The 26,732-nt window shown below is 44.7% G+C and overlaps 1 protein-coding gene across 2 annotated transcripts; it reads right to left on the bottom strand.

Annotated features, from left to right (window-relative positions):
* Positions 1–495: 495 nt before the first annotated feature.
* LRRC3C (leucine rich repeat containing 3C) lies at positions 496–14,511 on the bottom strand. 2 transcript variants are annotated; one of them, XM_069952160.1, is made up of 2 exons: positions 14,206–14,511; positions 496–4,338 (listed from the first exon to the last, which is right to left on the bottom strand). In XM_069952160.1, the coding sequence occupies exon 2, from the start codon at positions 4,253–4,255 to the stop codon at positions 3,473–3,475; it is 783 nt and encodes a 260-aa protein (XP_069808261.1). In that variant the 5' UTR covers positions 4,256–4,338; positions 14,206–14,511; the 3' UTR covers positions 496–3,472. The 2 variants fall into 2 exon arrangements, with proteins under 2 accessions (XP_069808261.1, XP_069808262.1); XM_069952161.1 differs by lacking the exon at positions 14,206–14,511 and adding an exon at positions 7,794–7,865.
* Between the last annotated feature and the right edge of the window lie 12,221 nt (positions 14,512–26,732).

A 26,732-nucleotide genomic window follows, 5' to 3' on the forward strand; every position in this document is an offset into this window, starting at 1 on the left:
GATGAACTTCACTGACACTGTTCTGTGACACGGCCAGTGCCATACAGCGTGTAAACCTGGCCTTATAGTGGTACGTCTGTCTTTATGAACAAATCTCCACACATCCCCAAAAGTGGACAATCACACAATTGAATGCAGGTGGGATGGTACCACATTGGGGATATTAAAGGAGTTGTCCAGCGCTCAGCCTTTTTTAATATATAGCTATAGGTAAATCAATATCTCTCTTCTATCTCTCTCTCTCCACCCTTAAAGTTCTAGGCAGCAGTCCTTTGTAAACCTTCTACAGTATGTTCACAATGCTGCCTCCTGAATGCAATCTTCCCATTACATGTGCTGGGATTGGCCAAATAACAAAGAGAAAGAAATTACCTAAAATAGGTACATATAAGCATAAAATGGAACTTTTCGACTCACATTGAAATAAATACACAAGACATCACACTATATTTAAGTAAAAACCTATAATTTATTGATACAGTATCTAATAATTAAGGCAAGAATCTTTTGCAATCCTTTCTTTTCATACAACTACATAGTAAGTACTGCCTGGCCTCAACACAAAGGAGAGGCCTGGTAACTAGTACCACAGTGTCTGAACATAACACATTTCAATGTACATTATATCTCACCATGGTCAGGCATTGCATCTTTCCTATAGGATGTACAGTGACAGTGACCTCATCAGGATCACACAGTATTGGGTTTCTATAGAATGTCCAGTGATTTCCTGATTATAAACCATCTTGTATGCTCATTGCAGGGTTTATAAGAAGTTTTATTATTCCTATTTTATGTTTTATTTTTTTTTTAAAGAATGTCCAGATATCTCCTGACTATACAGTAGGTTATCAGGCCAAGATGGTGGACTTCTAAAGAAAATCCATTAGTAGGGGCTCTATGGGGTGTCCAATTACAATGGATATAGATTAGCTGGTCAGGATCATGATTCCCAAATATTGAATAAGAGCCAGTAACCCTTCCATATACATAGGTTTATTGGTCTTAGATTATCTGGTCAGGATCAGTGCTGGAATTATTCTATAAGAACTAGTACAACTAGCCCCTAGTGCAAGGGGATTTCATTTGCAGTCTCACAGTTTTTGGTCGACATCAGTTTTCCCCTGATCAGTAAAAAAAATAAATCCTGCCAATTGCTTTACACAAAGGGTTAAGAAAAATCTGTGGCTGAAGAGAATAGTAAATTTCCATTAGTCCAAAAATGTCGGTCACAATTTGGTTTTATAGGCTTGGGGTTTTGTATTTCCATCCACAATATCCTTAGATGTGAATATTATGTAAATGGAATGTAAATCTATTGGTTATGCTTGGGGTACAAAATCTGTTAGATATATATATAAAAAAGAAAGAAATGCTAGCTGCAATGTTGACCCCTGGTGTCTGTGGAGTGTACTGCCTAGGTAGAAATAAAAGATGATGTTATAGGTTAGAGATTGTGGCATTATTAGGCATGCTCATTGGTAAGGACAGAACATTTAAAGGCACACATAAACTTGTCTGTATAATAACATAACGGCAAAGGCCATAGACTTTGTTGACTCTGGTGGAAACAATATGGTGTCAAGCATACTGGTGCAAAGTTGATGTTGTCTGTCTTAGATCAGTCAGTGACGTAGGACTAGTAAACTGTATAAATATCCGATGGTCATAAATATCCGATACCCTGCTTACCATTTGCCTGTCAGAAGCCGGCAGCTGTACATTGTGTAGGGGCACTGTCACTGAACTCTCCCATTCTACCCATACACAGGAGTGTTTGGCGTGTTCAGCACATCATCTGTTGGCGGGGCCTTGGGTGGGGTCAATTCACTTTATACCGATGGCTGACCCCCTTTTTCTCTAATTCTCTTAAATGGGATATGAGCTGCGGTAACGCAACACAGCCACTACTCAATGTACGGCGCTGTCTCCATCTGCCTCTATTCTACAAGTAAGAGCTAGTTGGCTGGATGCCAGGTGTTAGACTCCCACCAGATACTGATGGGCTACCTTCTAGGTAGGACATAAATATCTGATTATTGGGGGGAGGGGCACTTACTATCATTGCACCCCTGGCATGCACCAGGAAGAAGGTGCAGATATCCCCTACTCGCCTGATGGGCAGGGTGAGTGCGTCAAGGTAGGGAGGAGGTGTGGCCATCTCCTGCACCTGATTTATCATGAATTATGCCTGCTCGTGGTGTTATTCATGATACAAGTCTATATGGATGCAGGTGCAGATTTGTAGCAGCTCAGGGCCGACAGGGTTTACTAAAAGGCATGCCCCTCTTAGTAAATCCGGACGGGAATAGGGTCTTTATTTAAGACTTTAGGCCGGTCTCCATAAATGTCCCCCTGGGTGTCCAACACCCTGCCAATCTGCTGTTTGCTAAAGTCAACAGCCAAAGCATCCTAGACAACCCCTTTAATCATGCTTTTGGTAAGAGACCAGCAAGAAACTTCATCTCTTAGATTAATTCCAGGGCATAATCTAATATCACACATTTGAAGTCAGGTAGATGTCGTAATGAACAAAGTGGGACTAATTTCCTTAACTTTAACGTCATCCTCTTGTTTGTAGGTGTTGTATATTTGTGGAGTTTGCCTATTGAACATGTACAAGTAAACAGCCAGAAATATCAGTGCTCAGGGAAGTTTTTTTTTTTTGTACCTTACAAATATTCCTTCAACTAATCCAGTACAGATACTGAAGGCTTCAGTTACAGGAGAATCATGTATGAGATGACCAAGATGACTTTGCAGAATGTACAAGGCATACATTGTTTTCTATAAGACAGTTACAAAAATCCTGATTTCCATACAATGACCATGCCTTGTGCCAAACTCATTATGGTGGCCAGAATGAAACCTGACCGATCCTACATGGGTAAGTTTTGCTCAAAGAGCAAGATAATTGTTCTACCAGATGTTGACCAGACGCTATGTGGTGGTCATTGGGTGGAGTCATTCAATGACCTGATGACTACAGGTTTCCATGACTATTGTTAAGACCTTGGAGGTTGATTCTGGTGATCATCATTCAACCAGATTTTCCAATGTATTCAGTTTTGATTTTTATTCTAAGATTTTTTGACGGGTCTGAGTGCCATTTTGTTATGAATGAACGTAAACGTGTTTTTCATGCACTTATGTCCTGCTGTATATTTGTATTGGGAGTCCATGAACCATGGTAAAGCCCACCTAAATATTAGGTGGTATCACATAGTCTAAGTTTAATCGACATACTCTGTCTATGCTACGTTTGGTCATGTGTATACCTATCAACATAAAGGGAAAGAGTCATTTCTTGTACAAGTATTAGAAAATGTGAGAACAGTACATATTGTTTTGTAATATTATGAAACTCAGAAATGGCAGCATTAAGATTACTTTCCAGCTTAAGTGTCAAGTCATAGGGTGAGCAAATAGCAAAAATACCATTTCCACCCATATAACTTTGTCTTTCGAAAAGTCAAACCACAGTGCTCAGTGTAGAGGGCTCCTCATTGTGTCTCTGCTTGCTTGGCAGGGATTTGAGATATTCAAGGTGGCGTCGGGCATCCTCCTGGTTCTGGCGTACATAATACACCAAGTATGAGATGACCATGGCAAACCACCCAAACATTGTGACCAGCATGGCCACATCTGTGGTCCTCTTATAGGTATTGCACAGGTCCACATCTTTGACCACTTGCATGAAGGGTTTTCCTTTATGCTCTTCTAGCACAGACCTGTCACACACAATCCCATTGGAAGAACTTGGGTCCAATTCGACCATCCGGATCAATTCCTGAAGGTCACAGTCACACATCCATAGGTTGCCAGAAAGGTTTGTTCTGGCCTTTAGGTTAGCAAAGACCTCCTTGTTGACTGACACTAGCTTGTTGGAAGACAGGTCCAGTGAGAGTAAGTGATCGCTCAAACCCCTGAGAGCAAAAACATCCAAGTGACCCAAGGAATTGTGTGAAAGATCTAGTTCCATAAGAACTGGGAGGTTGCGGAAAGCATCTGAAGGGAGGTAGGTTATCTGGTTGAAGTCTAAATACAGGCGATTAGTGTCGTTGGGTATGTCTTTGGGTACTTCTGTGAGCTGGGCATTGCTGCACCTTAGAGTCTTGTACCCATCCTCTTGAGAGGAATGGCAGCCTTTGGGAAATGTTGTGGCTGGCTGAAAGCAAAGAGACATGAGGACCAAACTGTGTAGAAGCAGCCATGTTGCCAGTGAGCGTCGAAGGTACCAGTCCAAGAAAGGCATGGCCGGCCAGCAGCATACTCAGGAGGGTGGGATTATAAGGATGAGGCTCTGGACTGGGGCAACACGGGTAATTTACATCTTTCCTAGAAGAAAAGAAACCAAGAGTGAATTTGATAGCACATACTTCCATTTACAAGTTTAGATGCCAAAATATGTATCGGTATTAGCTTGTCTGCTGGCATCTCACTACCTCCTAGAGCAGTGATAGCAGGACATATACATTTCACGCCATACATCTCACCCCGTCTCCTCATGTCTTCTATTATCAATTCATTATATATCTGGACATGTAACTCTCACTGCCACCTGATACACAGAGACGAGAGCTTACACCACTCATCTCCTCCTTCACATGTTGACCTGACTCCATCACATTGTTGTCAGGAGCAATATTCTTCTTCTAAAGATTTGAAGGTAATCTATGGATCTAACAAAGTGAGAAGGGAGTATCCTTTTAACGGTAAACATTACTCCTTTGTGTGCTTCATCTGACACTGTCAGCTCTGACTATGTCAGTTTGTGTAAGGTCACTTCCCATAGACAAAGAGAATGGTAACGCCCAGTTGCCAGTTTATTCCTACATTGCCAAAAGGAACAGCAAAGTGCAGAATTCTAAGGAAAGATGCTTGTGAATTTTTCATAAAGTAATTACTAGAACAGACAAGTCAGGAGAGCCAACAGGCCGTCTTTAATCTCTCCTATACAGATAAGGGGATGTTGTCTTCTTACCGTCTCCCATTACACAACATAATCTCTATTCCTGCACTTGTCATAAATCCCGAGAAGACATATGCAGAAGACAGTTTCTCCATCTTGATCTGACTAGACACTGCCAGGGACAGCAGAAGCTACGTGGCTTTGGCACCAGCGGCAATATGCCAACTTGATTATGTAGAGGGTGGATGTGTATTATATAACTGCGACCAGTGCCTTGAATCACCTTTTCAACAAAATCTGTTCTCGAACATATTCACCAATGCTTACTCATTTTAGGAAATCTCCAGAGAAGACCACACGGTATGTTCTGCATAAGTTCTGCATCAGCATGTATACTAATACAGTACTGTATCTCTGTGTCAGCACTAGCCATCAATCACAGCTATAGTCAGTCTACAAGTGTTTTTTAGGACATATAGGAAGTTGTCTCATCAGTGACAACCTCTTTTAGATAGATCGCTCAGCTGATCACCCCAGGTCCTAAACCAATTTGCAGGATAGACTATTGATGTATGATCAGAGGAAGCCGGACCCTTGACCCCGCTGTTCAGCAGAAAGAATGAATGTGACTCAGCTCTGGTACTATGTTTACAGATGAGTTACTCTGTCTATGTAGACAATGAAGGAAGAGCCCATTGCTCCTTGTTATGCTGATTACAAGGGGTCAGGCACCCATGACTGAACATTGATGGCCTATACTAAGTATAGCTCATCAATAGCTTTCTTGTATAGGAAGCCTCCCTCCTGTCCTTGGGTTGGGTATTAAAGCTCAGCATCATTGAAGCGAATGGGGTTTAACTGTAGTACCATATACAACAGGTGTGGCACTGAAGAAAGCAGTCATGTTTTCCCCACCCCACACAACCCCTTTGTCTATAGGATCCATGATAGATCTGTTAAAGGAGTAGTTCCATCTGAGCTTGTTGATAGTGTTGAGTAGAGATGAGCGAACCTCGAGCATGCTCAAGTCCATCCGAACCCGAACAATCAGCATTTGATTAGCTGGGGCTGCTGAAGTTGGATAAAGCCCTAAGACTAAGTGGAAAACACGGATATAGTCATTGGCTGTATCCATGTTTTCCAGACAACCTTAGAGCTTTATCCAACTTCAGCAGCCCCCGCTAATCAAATGCCGAACGTTCGGGTTCGGATGGACTCGAACCCGAACCCGGTTCGTTCATCTCTAGTGTTGAGTGAAGAGGCTGAACTGTTCGGGCTTGACAACGTTCTCTACTACTTGTTAACTCTTTATCCCTAGGCGCAGTTGTGTCCCCATTTTCAGGAACAGTGACGGTCCTGGTGGCCAGACCCCCAGCCCTTTGCTTGTTATCCCCTATCTTACCCTCAGATTGGAATACAGAACCTGATAGGATCTATTTATTTATTTTTTGGCAATGCCATTATGGTAATAAGCTACTATAGTACAGTAGCAGAATAAGCCACAGACAGCAGTAAAGTAATACTAGGCATATATATATATATATATATATATATATATATATATATATATATATATACCGCTATATTATATGCTGTCAATACCACATCTCGCCTACAGGCCAGGTAGCTGTGAAGGCCTTGTCCACATGTAATAAAACTAGTGGGTTCACAGTGTTCCTAATACTGCTGATTGATACTTACAATTATACTTACACAGTATATCCGCCCCATCAAGACCTGAAATAATGAAGCCTTTAGGGGGAACTATTATGCTTTTTAAAGCGGTATTCCTATTTCCCATAATTATCCCCAATCCAGAATAGTATAACAAACTAATGTATGGGCTGTGACCACTGGGATCCCCACTGCTCAGCTCTCTGCAGTTTTCAGAACCTGTGCAATTTTTGGAAGCCCCTTTGAGTATAAATGTAGAACTGGCAGCACATGCACTCTATTAATTTCCCTGCATTCTCATGATTGGTGGGGGTCCTGACCTACAAAAAAATTAGCTTTCTGTGCATAGGGGATAACTTTGGGAGAGTACCCGGTGTAGCAGGCCAGATTAACCAGATTATACCCGGGTATAAAATAGCCTAGGCCAGAGTATACCCCATTGTATAAACTAGCCTAGGACAGAGTATACCCTGGGGTATAAAATAGCCTAGGCCAAACTATACCCCTCCAGGCCAGAATATACCCCGGGGTATAAAATGGCCTAGGCCAGAGGATACCCCGGGGTATAAAATAGCCTAGTCCAAACTCTACCCGGTATATAAAATAGCCTAGACCAGACTATACCCTGGGGTGTAACATAGCCTAGACCAGAGTATACCCATCCAGGCCAGAATATATCCATCTAATGTCGAACCAGGCCACAGTATACCCCGGGGGATAAACTCTATACCTGGGGATGTAAAACAGCGGAGACCATGCTATATCTCTCCGGGCCATAATGTTATTACTTCACCAGTTTCCTCACCCCTGGCCCAGGCAACAGTATACCCCAGGGCATATATTTTCATACCCAGGGGTGTAATATAGCCTAGGCCATACTATAAACCTGGGGACAGTCTGGCCCAGGCCACAATATACCCCGGGGGATAAACTCTATATTTGGGGGTGTAAAACCAGCCCAGGCTATATCCCTCCAAGTTATCATGTCACTGGTTTTCTCAGTTCTGACCTAGGCTACAGTATACCCCAGGGGATATATTCTATACCAGGGGGTGTAAAATAGCCTAGGCCAGAATATATCCCTCCAGGTCATAATGTTATCACTTCACTGTTTTTTTTCACTTTAAAGTGCACAGATTTTTTTTTTTTTATCATACTCGGACACACAGCTGCTTCCTCTTGTTGAGAAATACAGTACAGTGCTTACATTGAGCTGACAGTAGGTGGCGTTGTCCCATCACTGCATCATCTGCACTATTTAAGCAGGTGGAGGTTTTTACTTTTGTTGCCCAAAAATCATCATTAGACGCAAGTGCCTTGATACATCTTGCAAAATTTATTGCACAATTTATGTGTTTTTTGCAGTCCATTTTTTTCCATTCTTTTTTGTAACAAAAAAAAAAATTGATTGAAAAACGGATCAAAAAGCATCTTTTTTTAGTGTACACAAAAATGCTGTCAACCACAGTATTTGTGTTCGCTAAAAAAGGATGCATTTTTATCCATTTTTTTTATTATGGAATGGAAAAACTGATCAAAATAGAGGCACACAAACACTTCCTTTTTTCTCATCCATTTTGCATAAAACAAATGGAAAAAAATGGACGGCAATAACACAGTGTGAACCCAGTCTAAAACAGCTTGGCTACAAAGCTATGCTAGGGTAACTAGTTAATAGAACAATCCCCCTGCCCCTTGCATACATTGAAAAAAGGTGCAGGAATTGAAAACTGATGTAAAATAGCGCAAAACCCTTAATATGTCTTAGACAGGTATTTATGAAGTGCACAAAATCTCCTTATTAGCCAAAAAAAAAACATAATGATAAATGTCCCCTATGGCCCCGTTCACACTGGGCAAGAATGTCGGAATTCCACAGCGGAGTCAGTGACAATGACAGGAGGAAGCGGACGCCTTCACTCCTTCACTCACAGTGAGACACTGAGCATGGCGGGATTTCGCAGTGGAGCGCTCCAACGTTCTTGCTCAGTGTGAACGGGGCCTATAGGGGAGGCAACCAATCAGATTCCACCTTTCATTCCTCACAGACTCTTTGGAAAATGAAAGGTGAATTGGTTGCTAGGGGCAACTGAGCCAGTTTCACTTAACACCATGGGAGAGATTTATCAAACATGGTGTAAAGTGAAACTAGCTCAGTTGCCCCTAGAAACCAATCAGATTCCACCTTTCATTTTCCAAAGAATCTGTGAGGAATGAAAGGTGGAATCTGATTGGTTGCTAGGGGCAACTGAGCCAGTTTCACTTTACACCATGTTTGATAAATCTCCTTCTATGTGTTTAGATTTTTAAGATTTACATCAGTAGCTTCTCACTTAACTCAGCAGACAAAGCTGAATCCCCCCCAAAATGTTGAAAAATTAACTATTTCACTCAATGCTACTGATTTCATGGGGGTATAAAATGGCCTGAGGGGGTATGATTTGCCCTAGGCCGAAATATACCGCGGGGTATAATCTAGCCAAGGCCATTTTAACCCCGGGTATAGTCTGGGCTGGGGGTATACTCTGGCCTGTTACACCGGTTAGTGAACAAGTGCAATCTTGTTCATCGGCGCTGTAGTCAGCGGCTAGAGGAACAATTGTGGGATTGCCCTTGCAGTGCTTCGCCCCCACATTCCCCTATTACACAGGTGGGATGTGAGTCCAGCGCCAATGATTTTAGAGCCATCAGCAAAGGAACTATCGCTCGCTTGTTCATCAGTTGATCACTGGCCCCATTACAGGGGGTGATATCTGCCTGTTTGTCCTATAATCGGCCCATGTAACAGGTCCTTATATAATGCCGCATATCTTGGCTTTGCTTATCTTGTACTGGTTTTAAATGACACCACGTCTTATCTCCATTTAGACAGAAAGCTAAATTAAAAATTCTGCGGGGTTCTTGTTACTGTAGAGCGGTGCATTGTGGGAGCTCAAGTGACACTCACAGCTAAGCTGTATGTTCTGTCTGCAGAGGGCAGATATAAAGTCCACAAAGAAATCAGTAGATTTGTTAAAGGGGAACTATCAGCAGGTTAGACGAATCTACTCTGCTGATATGTCCCTATTGCACAGGAGACCCCGAGGAGGAAGGTATGTGTCTTACCTTCCCCCTCGGTGTCATTCCCATGAAGTTAGTCTTTTGTTCTACGGTCCGGTGAGACTATTAGGAGCACTGGGAGTAGGAGACTAGGAGTACTGCCCGTCCCTATAGCACCGATCCAACCAGTCTGGGGGGGGGTGATTGGCACTATGGGGGGCAGGCAGTGCTCTTAATCGGTGCCCCAGTTCTCCTAAGGCTGCACACTGTACAATTTTAGGTACAATTAAAGTGAGTGCTTTTTAGGTACCATTAAAGTGACCTGTGCCGCAACCCGCACGGCGAAAAAATGGGACATGTCCCAGTGCGTATGGCTGCATGGATCATGATGTGCCTTCCTGTCATGATGTGCGCTCCTGTCATCGCATCTACTACTCACCTACTCCCCTGTGCAGACCAGCTTCATTTTCATTAGAAATTGCCTGGACTACGCTGTCTTCTTCTCCTGGCAGCATAGTCCAGGCCGGTGAATGTGTGTAGCCAATCTTCGTGGGGAATTAGGTGAGTAGTAGACACAATGACAGGAGCGCACATCATGCGTTCCTGTCATCTCTGCTGCCAGGGATGGGTGGGGGGAATCCGTTCCGGGCGGCGGGGGCTCCGGCTAGGAGATCCGTGCCGTGATCCTCCTCCGGAACGCCGCACGGATCATGTAAATAAGGCCTAACTGTCTCACTGGACTGTGGAGCAAACAACTAACTGCACAGGCACTGGATTGCCGAGGAGGAAGACACACACTTTTCTCCCCCACGTCTCCTGTGCAATTGTCTAACCTACTGATAGTTCTCCTTTAAAATTTTACTTTGGGAGTAAATGGAGAAAAAAAACATCACAGAGCTGAAGATGTAACGGAATCAAATGGATATATTTTTGTAGTTTATAAGTTTATGTTGTGGAATAGATCAGTTTGCCTTTAAATGCATCTGGGCAGTCAGCTTGAACAGGTGTAGGGCTATATTTTGTTCTCCAAAAACCTAATTAAATGATGTAGCTCACGGATGGCCTGAGCTTAGGGCAGGGAAGGACATGTGCTGACAACATTGGTTATAAAGCAATAAAATATTGATAGTGCCCCAGTGACCGGTTACACCTCCCAGATGCCCTGTGTAACCTCCTGCACTGAATACATAGAGGACATGAGGGTCATTGCAGAGGAGAGGCTTTTAGATAACTCGAAATCTCGACTTCATGGATTGATCAACCATTAATTTGAATGTGGGTCTCCTGCCTCTCAGCTGATAGCAAGTGTTGGGGGACAGAAGGATCAGGCATGTTGAATTTCCAGTGGCTGATCCTTATATTTCCAAGGAAAACCTTCACCTGCAAGAAGTTTGTATCTTGTATCTGCAAGGAGTTTGTATCTGAGTTTGTATGTGAATAATGATGAGCTTTGTACAACTCTCTGGAATATGTCTACAACTATAGTACCAGCAGACCGGGACTAACTAACCACAAGTAACAGCCAGCGTTGACCGGTAGTGTGGCGGATTTAACACGGGGTGCTCTTCCAAGGAAAATGCAGTGTGCACAAACAGAAAATTCCAAATGAAGAGGAGTATAGGGAGGCACTCACTGTTAAAAACTTTCTTTATTAATTCGATTGCATAAAAACGAGTGTGTAGCAGTCGGCGGGGAGTGTGTAGCAGTCGGACCGCCGACTGCTACACACTGTGCACGCTTTATGGAATCGAATGAATAAAGAAAGTTTTTAAACGGTGAGTGTCTCCCTATACTCTTCTTCATTTGGAATTCTCTGGAATATGTTGGTGCAATATAAATGAAGGAATTATTATTACCATAAAACTCAGATAGAGGAGAAGCTTACCGCTATATTCTCTGTGTAGAAGACATAGGGTGGTCAGAAAAGGTAGCGGTCAACCAAGTGAGTGTACAGATAACAACTATCTTATTAGAGATGAATGCAACTCGATCATGGAGTCCGATTGTTCAGCATTTCACCACCGGTGGCTGCAGAAGTTGGATGCTTCCCTAGGGAGTCCTCAAAAACATTGATACAGCCATAGGCCACAGGCTGTATCCATGTTTTCCCGGACTCTGTAGGGCTGTATCCAACTTCTTCAGGCACCGGTATTTAATTGCCGAATGATTCGATCTATAGCTATATCTTATGTATATGGCTAGCTTAAAGGGGTTATCCAGCACTACGAAAACATGGCCACTTTCTTCCAGAGACAGCACCACTCTTGTCTCCAGCTTGGGTGGGATTTTGCTGCTCAGTTCCATTGAAGTGAATGGAGCTTAATTGCAAACCGCACCTGAACTGGAGACAAGAGTCGTGTTGTCTCTGAAAGAAAGTGGCCATGTTTTTGTAGCACTGGATAACCACTTCAAAATCTGCACTGACCCAATTGTCTTCAGAGGTAGGCATGCCCTTCTCAACTCAGCTGGTCACACAATATATTATATAGTTAGACATCTCTATATACATGTAGAGTTCACAACTAGTGTTGAGCTGACTTGCTGAACTGTTCAGGTTTGGTAAAATTCTCTGAACACGAACGCTCAACATTTGACTCCCTGGCCATAGCCATGTTTTTCAGGATTCCCCACAGCGGCATGTAACTTCTCCAGACTCCAGAAGTCAAATGTAAAGTGGTCGGGTTCAGTGAATTTTGCCAAACCCAAACAGTTCGGCAAGGCCTCTCATCACTAATCACAAAAAAAAACTTTAAAAAACTTTTATAATTCAAAAATGATCAAAGAAAATGATTATATAAAAACGATCTCTACTAGTTTGAAATGACAAAAAAAGCCTGAAACAGTGCCACTTTTCCAAACAGGCCGTGTTTGGTATTGCATGTTACTGAGATGCAATACCATACACATACACATCCCATGGAAAGAAGTTTTTTTTTCTTTCTTTTTAACGCAAGCCCTTTGAGACTACGTTCACATTCATCCTGACATTATAAGCCATTCATTACTGACAATGATGATTTCCGCTTCCATTGTGTCTCGCTTCATCTGGTAACAACGACCTCCTTCCCATCTAACTTCCTGCTGCGGATCTCTACCTTGAATTATTTACGTTCCGTTGGAAGTGACCTTTCCTCATCAATTAATCAATCTGTTACCGGTACTGTAATTACCATAGGAAAGGAATGATTGCTAGCTCTGGAAACAAGGGTTTTGGCATTATGGCTGGGTGGTATAGCTCTGTAGGGTAAGGTATGTGCGTTCATGTGTTCTGATAACATCCTGTATATCGTCTGTCGGAGAGGAGTCAGTGGGCCCCCGTAATGCATAATGTAAACGAGGCCTTAAGTTGCCTAAATGACCCAATATGAAGATATTCCAAACACAATCATGAAATCCAAAATGCTCGATCTTTGTTTTACCATTGGGCTACCCCCATACTTGTAAAATTGCAGGCAGATCCCACCAACACATTAGGCATCACCTCCCTTCTCCAGTCATGTGCATTACTATAAAGCAGGTGGGGTTGGCCAGATCAGATCACTAGAATGGCTTCAACCGTGGAAGATGATTGTGTTGATTTTGTGGGCGGAAACGACCGATACATATACATGAATATACTGTGACTTTTCCTATTAACAGGTAGCAGTATACAGTGACACAATCACGGGAGTGCTTCGGCATCTAGTGTAAACCTAATGATCACTTTAAGGAGGATTAGGAAGATTTTACGAGCACTTGCAGGGGACTTGTAAAATGTAACACATGAGAATCATGGATTTGTTTCCAACCAGGGCAACATCTGCACAGCGTATACTGTATACTGATTCCTCCCCACTTACTCCTTAGTCCAATGAGACATAAACATCCCGAAATGGACTAAAGTTATATCACTAATAGCTAATATTATTAGGCTGATTCTGCCATTGGAGCCTTATTATTCGTCCCTATAGATGTTGGAGCAATCACTAGAATCGCAACGTATTTGGGAGGGTCTGCTCAGCGTGGGATCCCATTTACAGAGTTTTCCAAAGTATTATATCGATTTACTTTACTTTCCCCCCCTTATTACACAAGGGATTAACCTGACTGCTACGGTTCATCACTGTGATTTGTAATAGTCAGGAAACACTGACAGGTTGATGGATTCATTAATGTATAATTGGATATTTAGTGGTTCAATGCCCGCTCGCTGCTTTTTCCAGGCTAGGCAGCTGAATTAACCCTTTAAGAGACCGAACCGGTGGTCTGTACAGTAACACAGCGTTCTGGTGTCTCTTCTAGAAAGGCTCGGAGATATGGAGGCTCAGTGGGCACACCCTGACTCGGTGGGGAAAAAATAGTTTGCATTACGGCAAAGGCGAAGAATTATTATCAGGGAGAGTCCTTTTAACCTCTTAAAGACGAGTCGCATCTAAAAAGCGGTGAGTAATCCATAAGGGAGTTCCCTCTTGAAGGAAGACTCCTAGGGAGAGCCCGTCAAGAAGATCTGTTATATGAATCATGACAACTATACGTAGCATGCTAAGAGTATCTACTATAATGCATATAGTATATATATAGGTAGTGAAACAAGCTGTTACCTGCATCTCCACTGGTGGCTCTGACCCGTCTCTGATATGATAGGACAGAGTCTGGTGGTTGGATCCAGCTGAAGGTCCACAGAACAGGTCACCTAGACACTGGATTCATTCATTCGTAAGCAACAGGCGTCTTGTACCCTCCAAGCCTTGAAGAGACAGAAAGTTGGTGCGATGATCCAGGAGCCTCCGCCAGGCATAGTCATGGAGATACTAAGAGAACAGAAGCTCGCCTGTTATTCCCAGGTCCTGCTGGGATTATTAGAGTGGCGAAGTGAAGTCACAGATCTCTCAGCTGTGGCCCATCCTCACCTCTTCCTAACAAGCTCTCTGTGTGTTTTCCTGCACGAGAATGAGGTCTCTCAGCTGGGGATTGGAAACTCCGCCTGATGTGAAAGAAGGAAGGAGGGAGGGAGAGAGGTGGATAAAGAGAGAAGACAGTGGATACTGGATAGGAGTATGGGGGGGAAGGAGAATAGGAAGGTGGAAAGGACGAGGGAACGTAACTGTTCGTAAAGGAGATGGAGATATCTGAGGGCATGTAAGGCAACAGTCCATCGAAATCCAGAATTATGCGATTTAGTGTGCGGGGAAGTCAAGTATAACACATAGGATGAACGCCAGGACAACCATGGTGACGATTGACTATTGCGTAAACTAAACCAGAAAGTCAAAGCTTGACCCTTTGTTGCATAGGCCAACCATGACGGGAGATGCACTTCAACAGACTGAAACTCTGATGTGTTTTGAGACGGACATATTTTTCAGCATTATCCGCCTCCCCAGGCGTTACGCTCCATCTGCCGCCTTGCCCCTTAGATGAGAAATGTTGGAGAAATTTGCCCAGTTCATGCCTCACATTCTGTTCTTGGTTTATAGGAGTAAATGATGTACAGATGTGTCTCCGCAGGGAGAGGAGCGCAGATCACCATTAGTCAGGTGTAAAATGAACGTAGTGTTGGCAAAGGCTGCACGGGGACCTGGTGGGAGATGGAATATGCTTTAGAGTAAAGAGAGATAGCAGAGCTGCCCTTGGTCCCTGGGCTGGGAGTAGTAGCTTACCCTGAACTAGTCCATTAAAGAAACCTAGGGCTTATAGGCAAAGATCTGTGCTGTGGTGATGTGTAATTTGGCCGCCATCGAGAATATGGTGCCATATGGAAGCCATGGAGTGCCTATAGGTCTATAATGCTCCATTTACTTGGCTTTCCTCTCCCATTTCATATTAAAATGGCTACACTGGGTTCCAATCTGTTCGTCCATTGCAGATACCTTGCTGCCTGGTGCATCTAATCTGCCCTTATATCAAAATGACCTATATTTATTGAGGAGCCAAAGTCAATGGGATTGGTCAAAGCCAAGCCTTGGAGCTTTAACCAGTTGTTTAAGCAAAGGGAATCTGTCAGCTCTATATCATGCTCAGAGCTGCAGCCGTGGAGGGATAACTGGAAGCCATGCAGGGCAGGAAGGGGTGGGGGAGAGAGGAGGTGTGCATGCAGTCACTCAGCATGGCATCTGTGACACATGAGCTTGTAAGAAAAACATGATTTTATAACTTTTCAGCCATCAGCTAAGAGACAACTATCATTTGTTCCTTGGGGGGTGAGGATAAAGTAAAATTTAATCCTGTCAATCGCCTGCCTGTACTATTCTGATGGTGGGAATTCCTGCTGGCATCACTTCTTTCTCTCCACTCTGATGCAAAGGAAATACTCACAAGAAAAGAAAACTCAAGACATCAAGAAGACATCAAGGACCAGGACAGACAACGGGGCGGCTGCGGACATAATCACAGCGGGATGTGCTTATGCCCATATAGTGTACAGGGCAGGGATATGCAGAGAGAAATCCGCTGCGGATCCATTACGTGTGAACGCACCCTGAAGTAAATGTACCTGTCACGGCTAGGGAGACAAGGGACGGTACGAGACAGTGGGCCCTGAAGCTCGACCCCACCAATGTCCCTGCCTACTTGCCACGGACATCCCTAAACAGCTGCGGCCAACCACAGAGTCAGTCCCTACACTGAGGGAGTGCGATGTAGACAAACAGACACAATAGAGGATGGTCAGCTAGCCAAGTCAAAACCAAACGGGCAATGTAGTACAAAATCGGAAAGAGAGCGGATGGTCGGAGGTCAGGCAGGTTGTCAGAGAACGGGCAGAACAAACAGCAAGGATATTAGGACAGGAAACACTGGGAAAGGAGCAGGGGAGCTAGGACTAGTATACACTAATAGCAAGCAATGAGATTCTGGCTAACACTATACTTTATACTGGATCAGGAGCCCGGACCGAAGCTCATTGGTCTGGCCTCCTGAATCCAGCCACATTGCAGCTGAGGCACTACAGGCTGAATGGCAGAGCGATCATCGCCTGAGTGCAATGCCGCTCAGCAGCATGGCCGGCCAGCTGCGAGTGACGGAGACCAGCGGCACTCGCGGTTGCCAGGGACGCCGTCAGGTCTCTGTGACGTCACTTGGCTGTGGCAGGGGGGGTGGGTGGACCCGCGCCTCCACTCCGGCTGCCTGAAGAAGGACGTCCCTGGAGCGTGTCTAGGTAAGTTACTAACGTTACCATCAAAAACTTCACTTTTGTCCCATTGGGGGGCAATGAGCCTGCCTCCAGTAGATAGCACCGTTCTTGTGCACCGGCCCGGCTCTGAGTGCAAGAACCAAGTGGGTTCCCTGTACTGGCGGTGACCAGGTAATGGAAAAAAAAGTGATGTACCTAATGGTACATTCGCTTTAAATCTTGCTTAAAATACCTGAGCAACTAGAGGCTTACAGCATGAAAGATTTGACACCACATATCTATGTTAGGACCTTTGGGAGCTTAGATATGAGGTCCTGTATGTTAGGCCACCAGTGATATTTCTCCGCTAACTAATAAGCTATTACTATTACTATTCAAGTAAACTGGTGACCATGCTCATATAAAGTCTACATAACACAGCTCTGCACTGTAAGAACCTCAACAAACATCTCCCCAAAGCTCATCTTCCTAGACTCCTGTAAGCATTATACATATACGTGGAGGTGAACATAGGGATAACTAGTCCCACCTGCCTCTGGAGCCTTTTCATAGTGTTAGGCTCCCAAGGGACAATAGTAAGAACTCGTATTGTGACAGATGCTCTCCATTAATGTGACGTCTTGATGCCATCTTGGTACTGAATTTGTGCGCTCAAGTGTCAATAAATATAACATTACTCTACGTATTCCGTCCCCAGCTATATTAATGCCACCGACGTCTGGGTAATTGTGCACATTCTGTATAGGAAAAAAAAAATATGTAGGTCACTTCCACATAAATGCATTCAGCAAAATGGTACTTATGCGAGTGATCATGGCCGATACTGAACACTAGCCGTAGTCTATCAACATATGACCACAACACCGAGGGTAGGCTCATAGACAGGCACTTCATTTAAAGTCTTGTGTGACCTGCGATCTCTATTGGGATAATTTAGTCCTCATCTACAGCCACCAGGCTACATGATTAGTATTCACTGTATGCCATGTGCGTTATTATATGGAGCCTATTATCCACTAGTGTCAGCAGGGTGTGTTACACATATCACCGCAGGCCACTAGGCTTCTAGACGTCTATAGGTAGGAGGCATCGATCAGCTGAGTCATAAAGGAGCGTTGCATTTGCATCACTTGTATGTTTTGCAGAATTTACGCAGATTGTATAACGCAGCGAGGGATACAGAACAAAAGAGGTGATCAATAGCAAATCCATTTAAACTACATTAAAAGAGCATTACAGCCCCCTTCTCTATAATAAAAATAAAATCCCAGTAAATATGCGGAATTTATCGGTGTAGTTTTTGTAGCGTCGAAGTTACCACCAGACTGTTCTAAGTTCTGGAAGATTAAAGTTTTGTTTGATATATTACTTACCTGGTTCAGGATCTCTGCTGGTTGTCAGTGAATGAAAACATTTACTGGGGACAGTTAGAAGCTGAAAACCACTGTTGTCACAGAATTCTCTATCCCTCGACAGGACAAGGCCAGACTAGCCTTAAAGGGGACATGGAGAGAAAGGAGCTGCTGCACCTCACACCTATGGCTGACACTAATGCCTCTCGGCTACATTTAAAAACCAACGCCAGGATGTTGGTATATAATTTAATCAAACCATATTGCCTCATGTACCACGTGCAGGTCCCCTGACTCACATGAGTCCCTACACTAAATCAACACTGTGTCGGTCAGCGACCGCCAACCCTGCAAAGCGAGCGTAAGCAGGTAAGGGAGGCCACGGAATGGCCCTGCAACCTCACTGTCACAGTACCAATCCCCAGGGGCCCCCCCAACCCCAGCAGGCGCCGCCAGCGGAGAAAGCGGCCACCAAGCAACACGAGTGTGAACAAGGTCTTACCACTCACCACTGCACTGGAGGTAGAATGAGAAAAATAGGAGGTACTTATCATGTGTGCACAGGTGCTTCCTGCTAATTAGGGTCACATGGGTCACATTCTACCTGCAGGAGCAATGGTGAGAGGTAACAGCTTGTTCACACTTGTATTGCTTGGTGGCCTCTTTCTTCGCCAGCGGCGCCTGCAGGGTTTGGGGGGGCCCTTGGGGTTTCCTGTGACATTGGGGTTGCAGGGCCATTCTGTTGCCCCCTTTCTCTGCTTGCACACGCTTTGTGGGGTTGGCTTTCGCTGACCGACACAGTGTCATTTAGCGTAGAGACTCATGTGTATCAGAGACCTGCATGTGGTACATGAGGCAATATGGTTTGATCCAATGATATACTAACTTCTGATGTTGGTTTTTAATGTAGCTGAACAAGCTTTCATATCAACCATTTCTGTCTCTCCAGGCTTGTAGCCATAAAGGGGTACTCAGGTTTTTTGTTGTTGTCTGTTTTCAGATCAACGGATGTCAGAAAGTTATATAGATTTGTAATTTATTTCTATTTAAAAATCTCCAGTCTTCCAGTATTTATCAGCTGCTGTATGTCATGCAGGAAGTGGTGTATTCTTTCCAGTCTGACACAGTGCTCTCTGCTACCCCCTCTGTCCATGTCAGGAACTGTACAGATCAGTAGCAAATTCCCATAGAAAACCTCTTCTGCTCTGAACAGAGCCTGACATGAACGGAAGTAGCAGCAGAGAGCACTGTGTCAGACTGGAAAGAATACACCACTTACTGCAGGACATACAGCAGCTGGTGAACCTCATGGTGGTGAACAGGCTGAGCCTTACAGATGTCTTAATGGTAGCGGCATCCAGGGGCAGGCATGGCGGTTAAACACAGCGTGAGGATCATTGGGGCCAGGGGCGAAGCTAGGATTCATGGGGCCCCATAGTAAAAAACTGTATGGGGCCCCATGAATCCTGTACGCCCCCCCCCCCCCCCCCCCCCCCGCCAAACACAGACAATGACGCACATATACACACACAGAGGCACCATTAACGTATATACACATATGCCACTGACATACACACATATATACGCTGTAATGTGATTACACTAGTGCTGATGTATACAACATGAATAGAGCCCAGCATTAATAGAAGCTGCTGCAGAACATCTTTGGGAGCAAACCTGTCAATCACTTGAGACACAACTGACATACATAAACACACACATACACACCACTGCTACAGACACTGCTGACACACACACACACACACACACACACACACACACATATAGCCACAGATACATACACATACTGACATATAAATATATACACAGATACATATATACACACACTGACATATACATATACCCACAGATACATATATACACTCACTGACACACATACACAGCACTTACAGCTCCCAGGCTTCCCCCCTCCTCCTCCTGTAGTCCGGGCTGATTTTCACATAGATGTATTGAGGACCTTTGGGTCATGTGACCCAAAGGTCCTTCATCCCTCTCCTGTGCTGTCTGGCAGGTCCTGCTCCTCTGATCAGCCCGCTCACCCGGCACTACAGTGAGGGGGCTGAACAGTGCAGTGGGGGGTCCCTCTTCCTCTCTGGACCCCTGGGGGAGCGGGGTACCTACCATGAAGGCAGGGCAGGCTTCCTCGGGCCCCCTTCCTGCAGGGGCCCCATAGCAGTCGCCTTCCCTGCCTTCATTGTAGCTACGCCACTGATTGGGGCCCTTAAAGTAGACTGGCTCTGCTAGAATGGCAGCCAGATCATGCTTCCCCCCTTATTGCTGTCTGGCCGGATGCTGTATATCACATAGCTGGGGATCTCACAGTATCCATGAGTCCCAGTGACCTAGCACTTCACCTGACTCCTGTGATTGGTTTATTCCTATTATTTAAATAAAGCTGTGGCCTTATTAACACCAAAAAGTGTGTTTTGTGTCTTCATTTCATAGTTTGTGGTCATTCTTGTTGAAATAGTTTCAAGGGGTCCATCCCATATCCAGAAGTCAGGACATAAACTCTTCCCTCTCTCATCTATTGGCTTTGCCTTGTACTTTAGCTCGGCTCCATTCACCCAAAAAGGGATAAGCTGCAATATCACACTCACCTAATATATATATATATATATATATATATATATATATATATATATATATATATATATATATATGACACTAGAGAATTCACTATAGTGAATGTCAGCTTTTTTTCTAGAAACAATACAATTTTAGTCCTTGGGGACCATGTTATGGCGTATGTAATAAAGAAGGAGGGTCCACAGTCAGGACTATGGAGCTAGCCGAAAGAACAGCTGCAGAGCCATGCAGCACTATGCCCCCACCTCCACTACGCTCCAACCTGCAGGACCAGCCCCGGCTTCAGCTCCAGACCTGGGGCCAACAGGGATTTCACTATGCACGATGGGGCTGCCACTTGGGACAACCTCCTAGAAAGACAGAAATCCTGAGTAAGAGGATCTAATGCAAATGATTCCAGCTCAGTCAGTACTAAAACAATAACTTCAATGATTTTATTGATTATTGAAGAGCAACCTTCCATGTATTGGGATGGAAAATAAAGACTACCGTTTAGCAGCCCATTGCCATTACCAGCTTGTGCTGAGCAAGTCAGATGCTATGGAGGGGCAGCTGAGGACACGCTTAGAACTTATATAAAGCCGCCTTTACATATACCTAATTGGGCAAGGATGTGTACTGCTCCCACACTGCTGTATAACAAGGCTAGTTTGCCATTTAGGAGTCTGAGAAAGCTGGGTTATCACCTCATACTTTTCTTTGCTTTTTAATCATATAAAATAATATACTAAATAAGGGAGATTTGTCTGGTGTTGATTCTTCCTTTTCTGGGGCAGCTTTCCAAACCATCTGCACAAATCTAGTGTTAAATATTCACCATTAGAGGGCGCTCAATGTATACTGATTGTAGTGAACTCAATAATAGTTAGGCAGGAGGTCTGACCTTTGATCATAGTAACAGGGGTCTCTTGTCACTTGCATGCGCACAGATCTGTAGTTATCATATAGCGTGTCATAGAGAATTAAAGGCCATCTGTCAGCTGTATATCATGATCACAACTGCAGACATGAGCAAATAGCTGATAAGGAGATAAAACAGAGGATACCTGTCTCTTGCTGATAATATCAGCTTATGGCTGTTTTCAAAGTTTTAAAATCACGTTTTCTTTCCAAGCTCCAAGTGTCATGGAGGCTGTGCTGAGCTGTAGCATGCATGCCTCCTCCCTCCCCCACCTTTCCCACTGCCCTGCATGATTGATGTACAGGGTTTGGCTTCCAGCACTGATCCTTATACATCAATCATTCAGGGCAGGGACAGTTGGAGGAGGGAGGAGATATACATCCTATAACCTAGCACTGCCTCTATAACAATTTAGCTTGGAAGGCAAACATACTTTTATTTCTTTGCAAACAACCATCAGCCAAGAGACAGGTAACATTTGCATTCTCTCCTTATCTGCTATCTGCTCATGTTTCCAGCTCTGAGCCTGATACACTGTACAGCTGATTCCTTTTCCAATCACACAGTGGGCGCCTGTTCTCGTGATCAGCAGTTGGATCCCTATTGATCAGCTAGTTAATATATATATATATATATATATGGAAGGTGTATTGAGATCAGGACCTAAAACAACATAAAGCTAAAAGGTGGAGATTCCCTTCAAGCTTTCCTCGCTGAAAAAGAGAAACGTACAGTATTAACCCCTTTGTCCTGGCAGCCAGTGCTCTTGCCTATGCAATTCCTTTGCCTAGAAGAAGGCTGAGCTAACTAAAATATTTATGGTATTAAAATGGTGCCTGTTCGAGGTAGATTGGAGAGTCTGGAATGGGCTCTGTTCAGATTGCAGGTTTAATTAATTTAGCTGGTTGTTGGTTGGCTGGGCCGGAACTTGCTGCATGTGCCGGCTGGGTCAGCTCGGAGCAGCCATTAGCAGGACTCCCCGTGATTGCCATAACATGAACATCCGGACTGCAATTAGTATGTTAATGACAGAGCCGCCTTGTTATTTTAATTAAGGGTTAGTGGAGAGAGGAGCGGAATTGGAGGGAGGATTATGGGAGGGGGGAATCGTGAGACATTATTCCTTGTTGCCCTCGTTTCCGTAAAAAACACTGGACCGGTCGGCTGTGACAAACCTCTCTGCTAATGGAGCTTTTTATTTATTGAACACTTGTAACTTTGCTTTCTCTTATTGCAGTTTATAACATGGTTGTGTCAATGGCTACACTTACAGTGGAGCCGAGCACTGCGCAGGAAGCTTTTACTAGCTTCAGAGACACAGTAGTATATATTTACAGGATATATATATCCATGCAGTTCAAACTCTAATCCTGCAATATTCATCCTGAGAAGCAGAAGCCAATTTTACCCACTTTCCCGACTCTAAATCTTGCATTCAGATTGAATCCCTGGAATAGTGTCCCTTTCCCAGAATCTAGTAGGGTCGTATGTTGGAGGCATTCTCCCCTAGAAGTTCCATAATATGTCTACCAATAGAGCATGTCAACCTAGTGACATTACCACATCCACTGAAGGGAGTAGTGTGGTGTCCAACTGGGGTGTTACTGTTGTTCACACTCTTCGCAAAAGTCTGTACTTTTTGTGATCTTATTGCAGCCAAAGTAGTATTAAGAGTAGTATTAAGAGATGTTGCTATATTGTGTATAGAAGTATGGAAGCTGCACAGCTGAAGTGTCTCAAAGGGTTATTGTGTTTATGTATACCAGAATCTGCGAACCAGTAGGATCTTTACTTCTGTCCTATCACCTCTTCTCTCTGCTCTTCTGTTGCACTCTTTCCACCCAACCACAGCACACCTTACACACTGGATAGGAAGTTAGTCCCTTGGGTGAAGGAGGAGTCTTAGTCTAGATTCTGTGGAGAAATGACGCAGACCAGATAGCTCTTCACACTGGTCCTACCTGGGCCCTGACCCTTTGCCAGGTCCCCCCGAAAGAAGAGTAGTCTTAGTCCTGCATGGGTAGGACACAGGACAGTGCTCTCTTACAAACTTGTCCCTCAGTGCCTATACCCTGCATGATGCAGTGCTAAACTCCTCAGGAGAGGACTAGCCAACAGATCATCTCAACCCACGCCGTGGACTAGGAGATACCACAGTGCAACTCTGTATTGACATCTGTATTACCTGTTGCACATTTGCCAATAGTAAAGCAAGCCAACGTTATCCACCGAGTCTGTGATTATTCACTACCACCTGTACAGCATATACACCGTAACCTTGGGACATCTCCCCGTTTTGTGGGTGGCGGGTCCTACCATTCAGGAGGGTCATTACACCGCTCTGGCCACCTGTGACTACATCATCCGTGACTACATTATCCCAAGGGACCCGGTAGCAACCCGACAGGACACCGACCACAGGGGAAAAAGGGTACAACCGGCCTTACACCTTAAAGGCTGGGTTCACACTATGTATATTTGAGGCTGTATTTGTGAGGCTGTATAGCAACCAAAACCAGGAGTGGATTGAAAACACAGAAAGGCTCTGTTCACATAATGTTGTAATTGAGTGGATGGCCATCATTTAATGGCAAATATTTGCTGTTATTTTAAAACAACGGCTGTGGTATTGAAATAATGGCCGTTATTTACTGTTATATGGCGGCCATCCACTCAATTTCAACATTGTGTGAACAGATCCTTTCTGTGTTTTCAATCCACTCCTGGTTTTGGTTGCTATGAGGACCTGACATGAGGACCAAATACAGCCTCAAATATACATAGTGTGAACCCAGCCTAAAAGCAGGCGTACCATCACACCTGTGTGCCCACAAGCACTTCATAGCAGTGGCGTCACACTTCCATCGAGCATGTGACCGGCCGTCTCACTGCTATAACACCATCCGGGGGTCTCCACAGAACCATAAAGAAAAACACTACATGCACAATACATATACAGTTCCATAGTATATTTTTCTTCATATGTGTGTATAAATACTGTTGCATGCTTGAGCTCTTAGTAGAAAAGTATATGTTTTTGCCTCAGAAAGAGGAGCACCTACAGGAACCAGTATAGCAATAGGGGAAAGCTTGGCATCTGATTAACACTGATATCCTGACCTCTTATATGGACAGTATTTAACTAGTAAGGTCAGGAGCATAGCTATAGGTACAGACCTATCATCTGTGGATGGAGAGTGAAGGCCCTATTACACGGCTGATCAGCAGAAGCAAGTGAGCGCAGACCTGTCAATTCAGCTCTCGCAAAAAAGTGCGTAGGGGGGGAGGGTGCACAGGGAGCTGTAGGAGGGGCTAAACCGCCAATCTTTAAATCATTTAGGGAGTTCATACATAGAAGATAGCCGCTGTCTGCTGCCGCTCCATGTTACGGGACAGTGATCTATCGGCTGATTGTTGCCTTTTATTACACAAATCTATTATTGGCCGATAATTAGCCAACTACCGCTGACAATCGATTTGTGTAAAAGGGCCTTAAGGAGGCCACTATACATCAAACCCACCACCATCAGAAGGATCATCCAACTTCCAAAGTATATGGGCACCTTTACACATGGCAGGTAAAGGGCCCTATTTAAAGAGCTTGCATTAGGCCCAAAAGCTACAAGTTACACCTTTGGGCCGTACAGCTATACATTGTGTATGGGTCAGATCTGAATAAGGCCCTTGCATATTATATTGTATTATAGCCTCTACTGTACCTACATATGCAGGGGCGGTCTTGGCATTTCTGGGGCCCCAAGCGAAGTTATGTCTGGGGCCCCCCCTCGACACGCATTCCAAAACAATAGACCGCTGTGTGTGGCCCCCAGTAGTATATACCCCTTGTGCGCTACCGCCAGTAATATATTCTTCTTGTGTGCTGCCCCCAATAGTATATACCCCTTGTGTCCTGCCCCCAGTAGTATATACCCCTTGTTTGCTTCCCCCAGTAGTATATAGCCCCCGTGTGTTCCCCCAGTTATATATAGCCCCCCGTGTGCTCCCCCAGAAGTATATAGACCTCCTGTGTGCTGCCCCAGTTGTATATAGACCCTGTGTGCTCCCCCACTAGTATATAGGCCCCCTGTGTGCTCCCTCAGGGGTATTTAGCCCCCCTGTGTGCTCCCCCACTTGGATATAGACCTCCTGTGTGCCCCCCACTTGGATATAGACCCCTGTGTGCTCCTCCAGTAGTATATAAACCCCCTGTGTGGTTCCCCCAGTAGTATATAGACCTCCTGTGTGCCCCACCAGTATTATATAGACCCATTGTGTGCTGTCCCAGTAGTATACAGACCCCTGTGTGCTCCCCCAGTTATATATAGACCACCTGTGTGCCTCACAAGTAGTATATAGACCCCCTGTATGTTCCCCCAGTAGTATATAGACCCCCTGTGTGCCCCACCAGTAGTATATAGACCCCTGTGTGCTCCCCCAGTAGTATATAGCCCCCCTGTGTGCTCCCCCACTTGGATATAGACCTCATGTGTGCTCTCCAAGTTGTATATAGACCCCATTCTGCTGCCCCAAGTAGTATATAGACCCCCTGTGTGCTGCCCCCAGTAGTATATAGACCCCTCTGTGAAGCCCCAGTAGTCTTTAGCCCCCCTGTGTGTTCCCCCTGTTATATAGCCCCCCTGTGTGCTCCCCCATTTATATAGACCCCCGATGTGCGCTCCCCCAGTTAAACAGACCCGTGTGCTCCCCCTCCCATATAGTATATAACACAATAAAACAAACACTTATACTCACCTGGGTCCGGGTGTCTCCTCTTCTCTTCACTCTTGTGGCCGCAGGAAGGGTTTTCCCTGCAATCACAAGAGGCCGCACTCCCCTTGTCCTGGCGCCAATGCTCCAGTGATGTCACTTAAGCGCCGGCACCACAAGGACAGAGCGGCCACTTGTGACCGCAGGGAAAACCCTTCCTGCAGCCACAAGAGTGACTGACAGGAAGGGGGCCACTGTCTCCCGCCCTGTCAGTGCTGCTGCATGTAACTATGAGCGCTCATTACGAGTGCTCATAGTTACAGTTCAGATGGCAGCAGTGAGCCCTGTCCAGCGGTCTTGAGCACAAGAGCGGGGCGTGGGGGCCCCCCTGGATGTTGGGGGCCCCAAGCGATCGCTTGGGGTGCT

This window comes from Dendropsophus ebraccatus, chromosome 14, assembly GCF_027789765.1.
Source record: "Dendropsophus ebraccatus isolate aDenEbr1 chromosome 14, aDenEbr1.pat, whole genome shotgun sequence".
Classification (NCBI taxonomy): domain Eukaryota; kingdom Metazoa; phylum Chordata; class Amphibia; order Anura; family Hylidae; genus Dendropsophus; species Dendropsophus ebraccatus.

Bases quoted from the DNA above. Each gene is read 5' to 3' on its own strand.
- LRRC3C (XM_069952160.1), bottom strand. From the start codon at position 4,255: ATGCCTTTCTTGGACTGGTACCTTCGACGCTCACTGGCAACATGGCTG.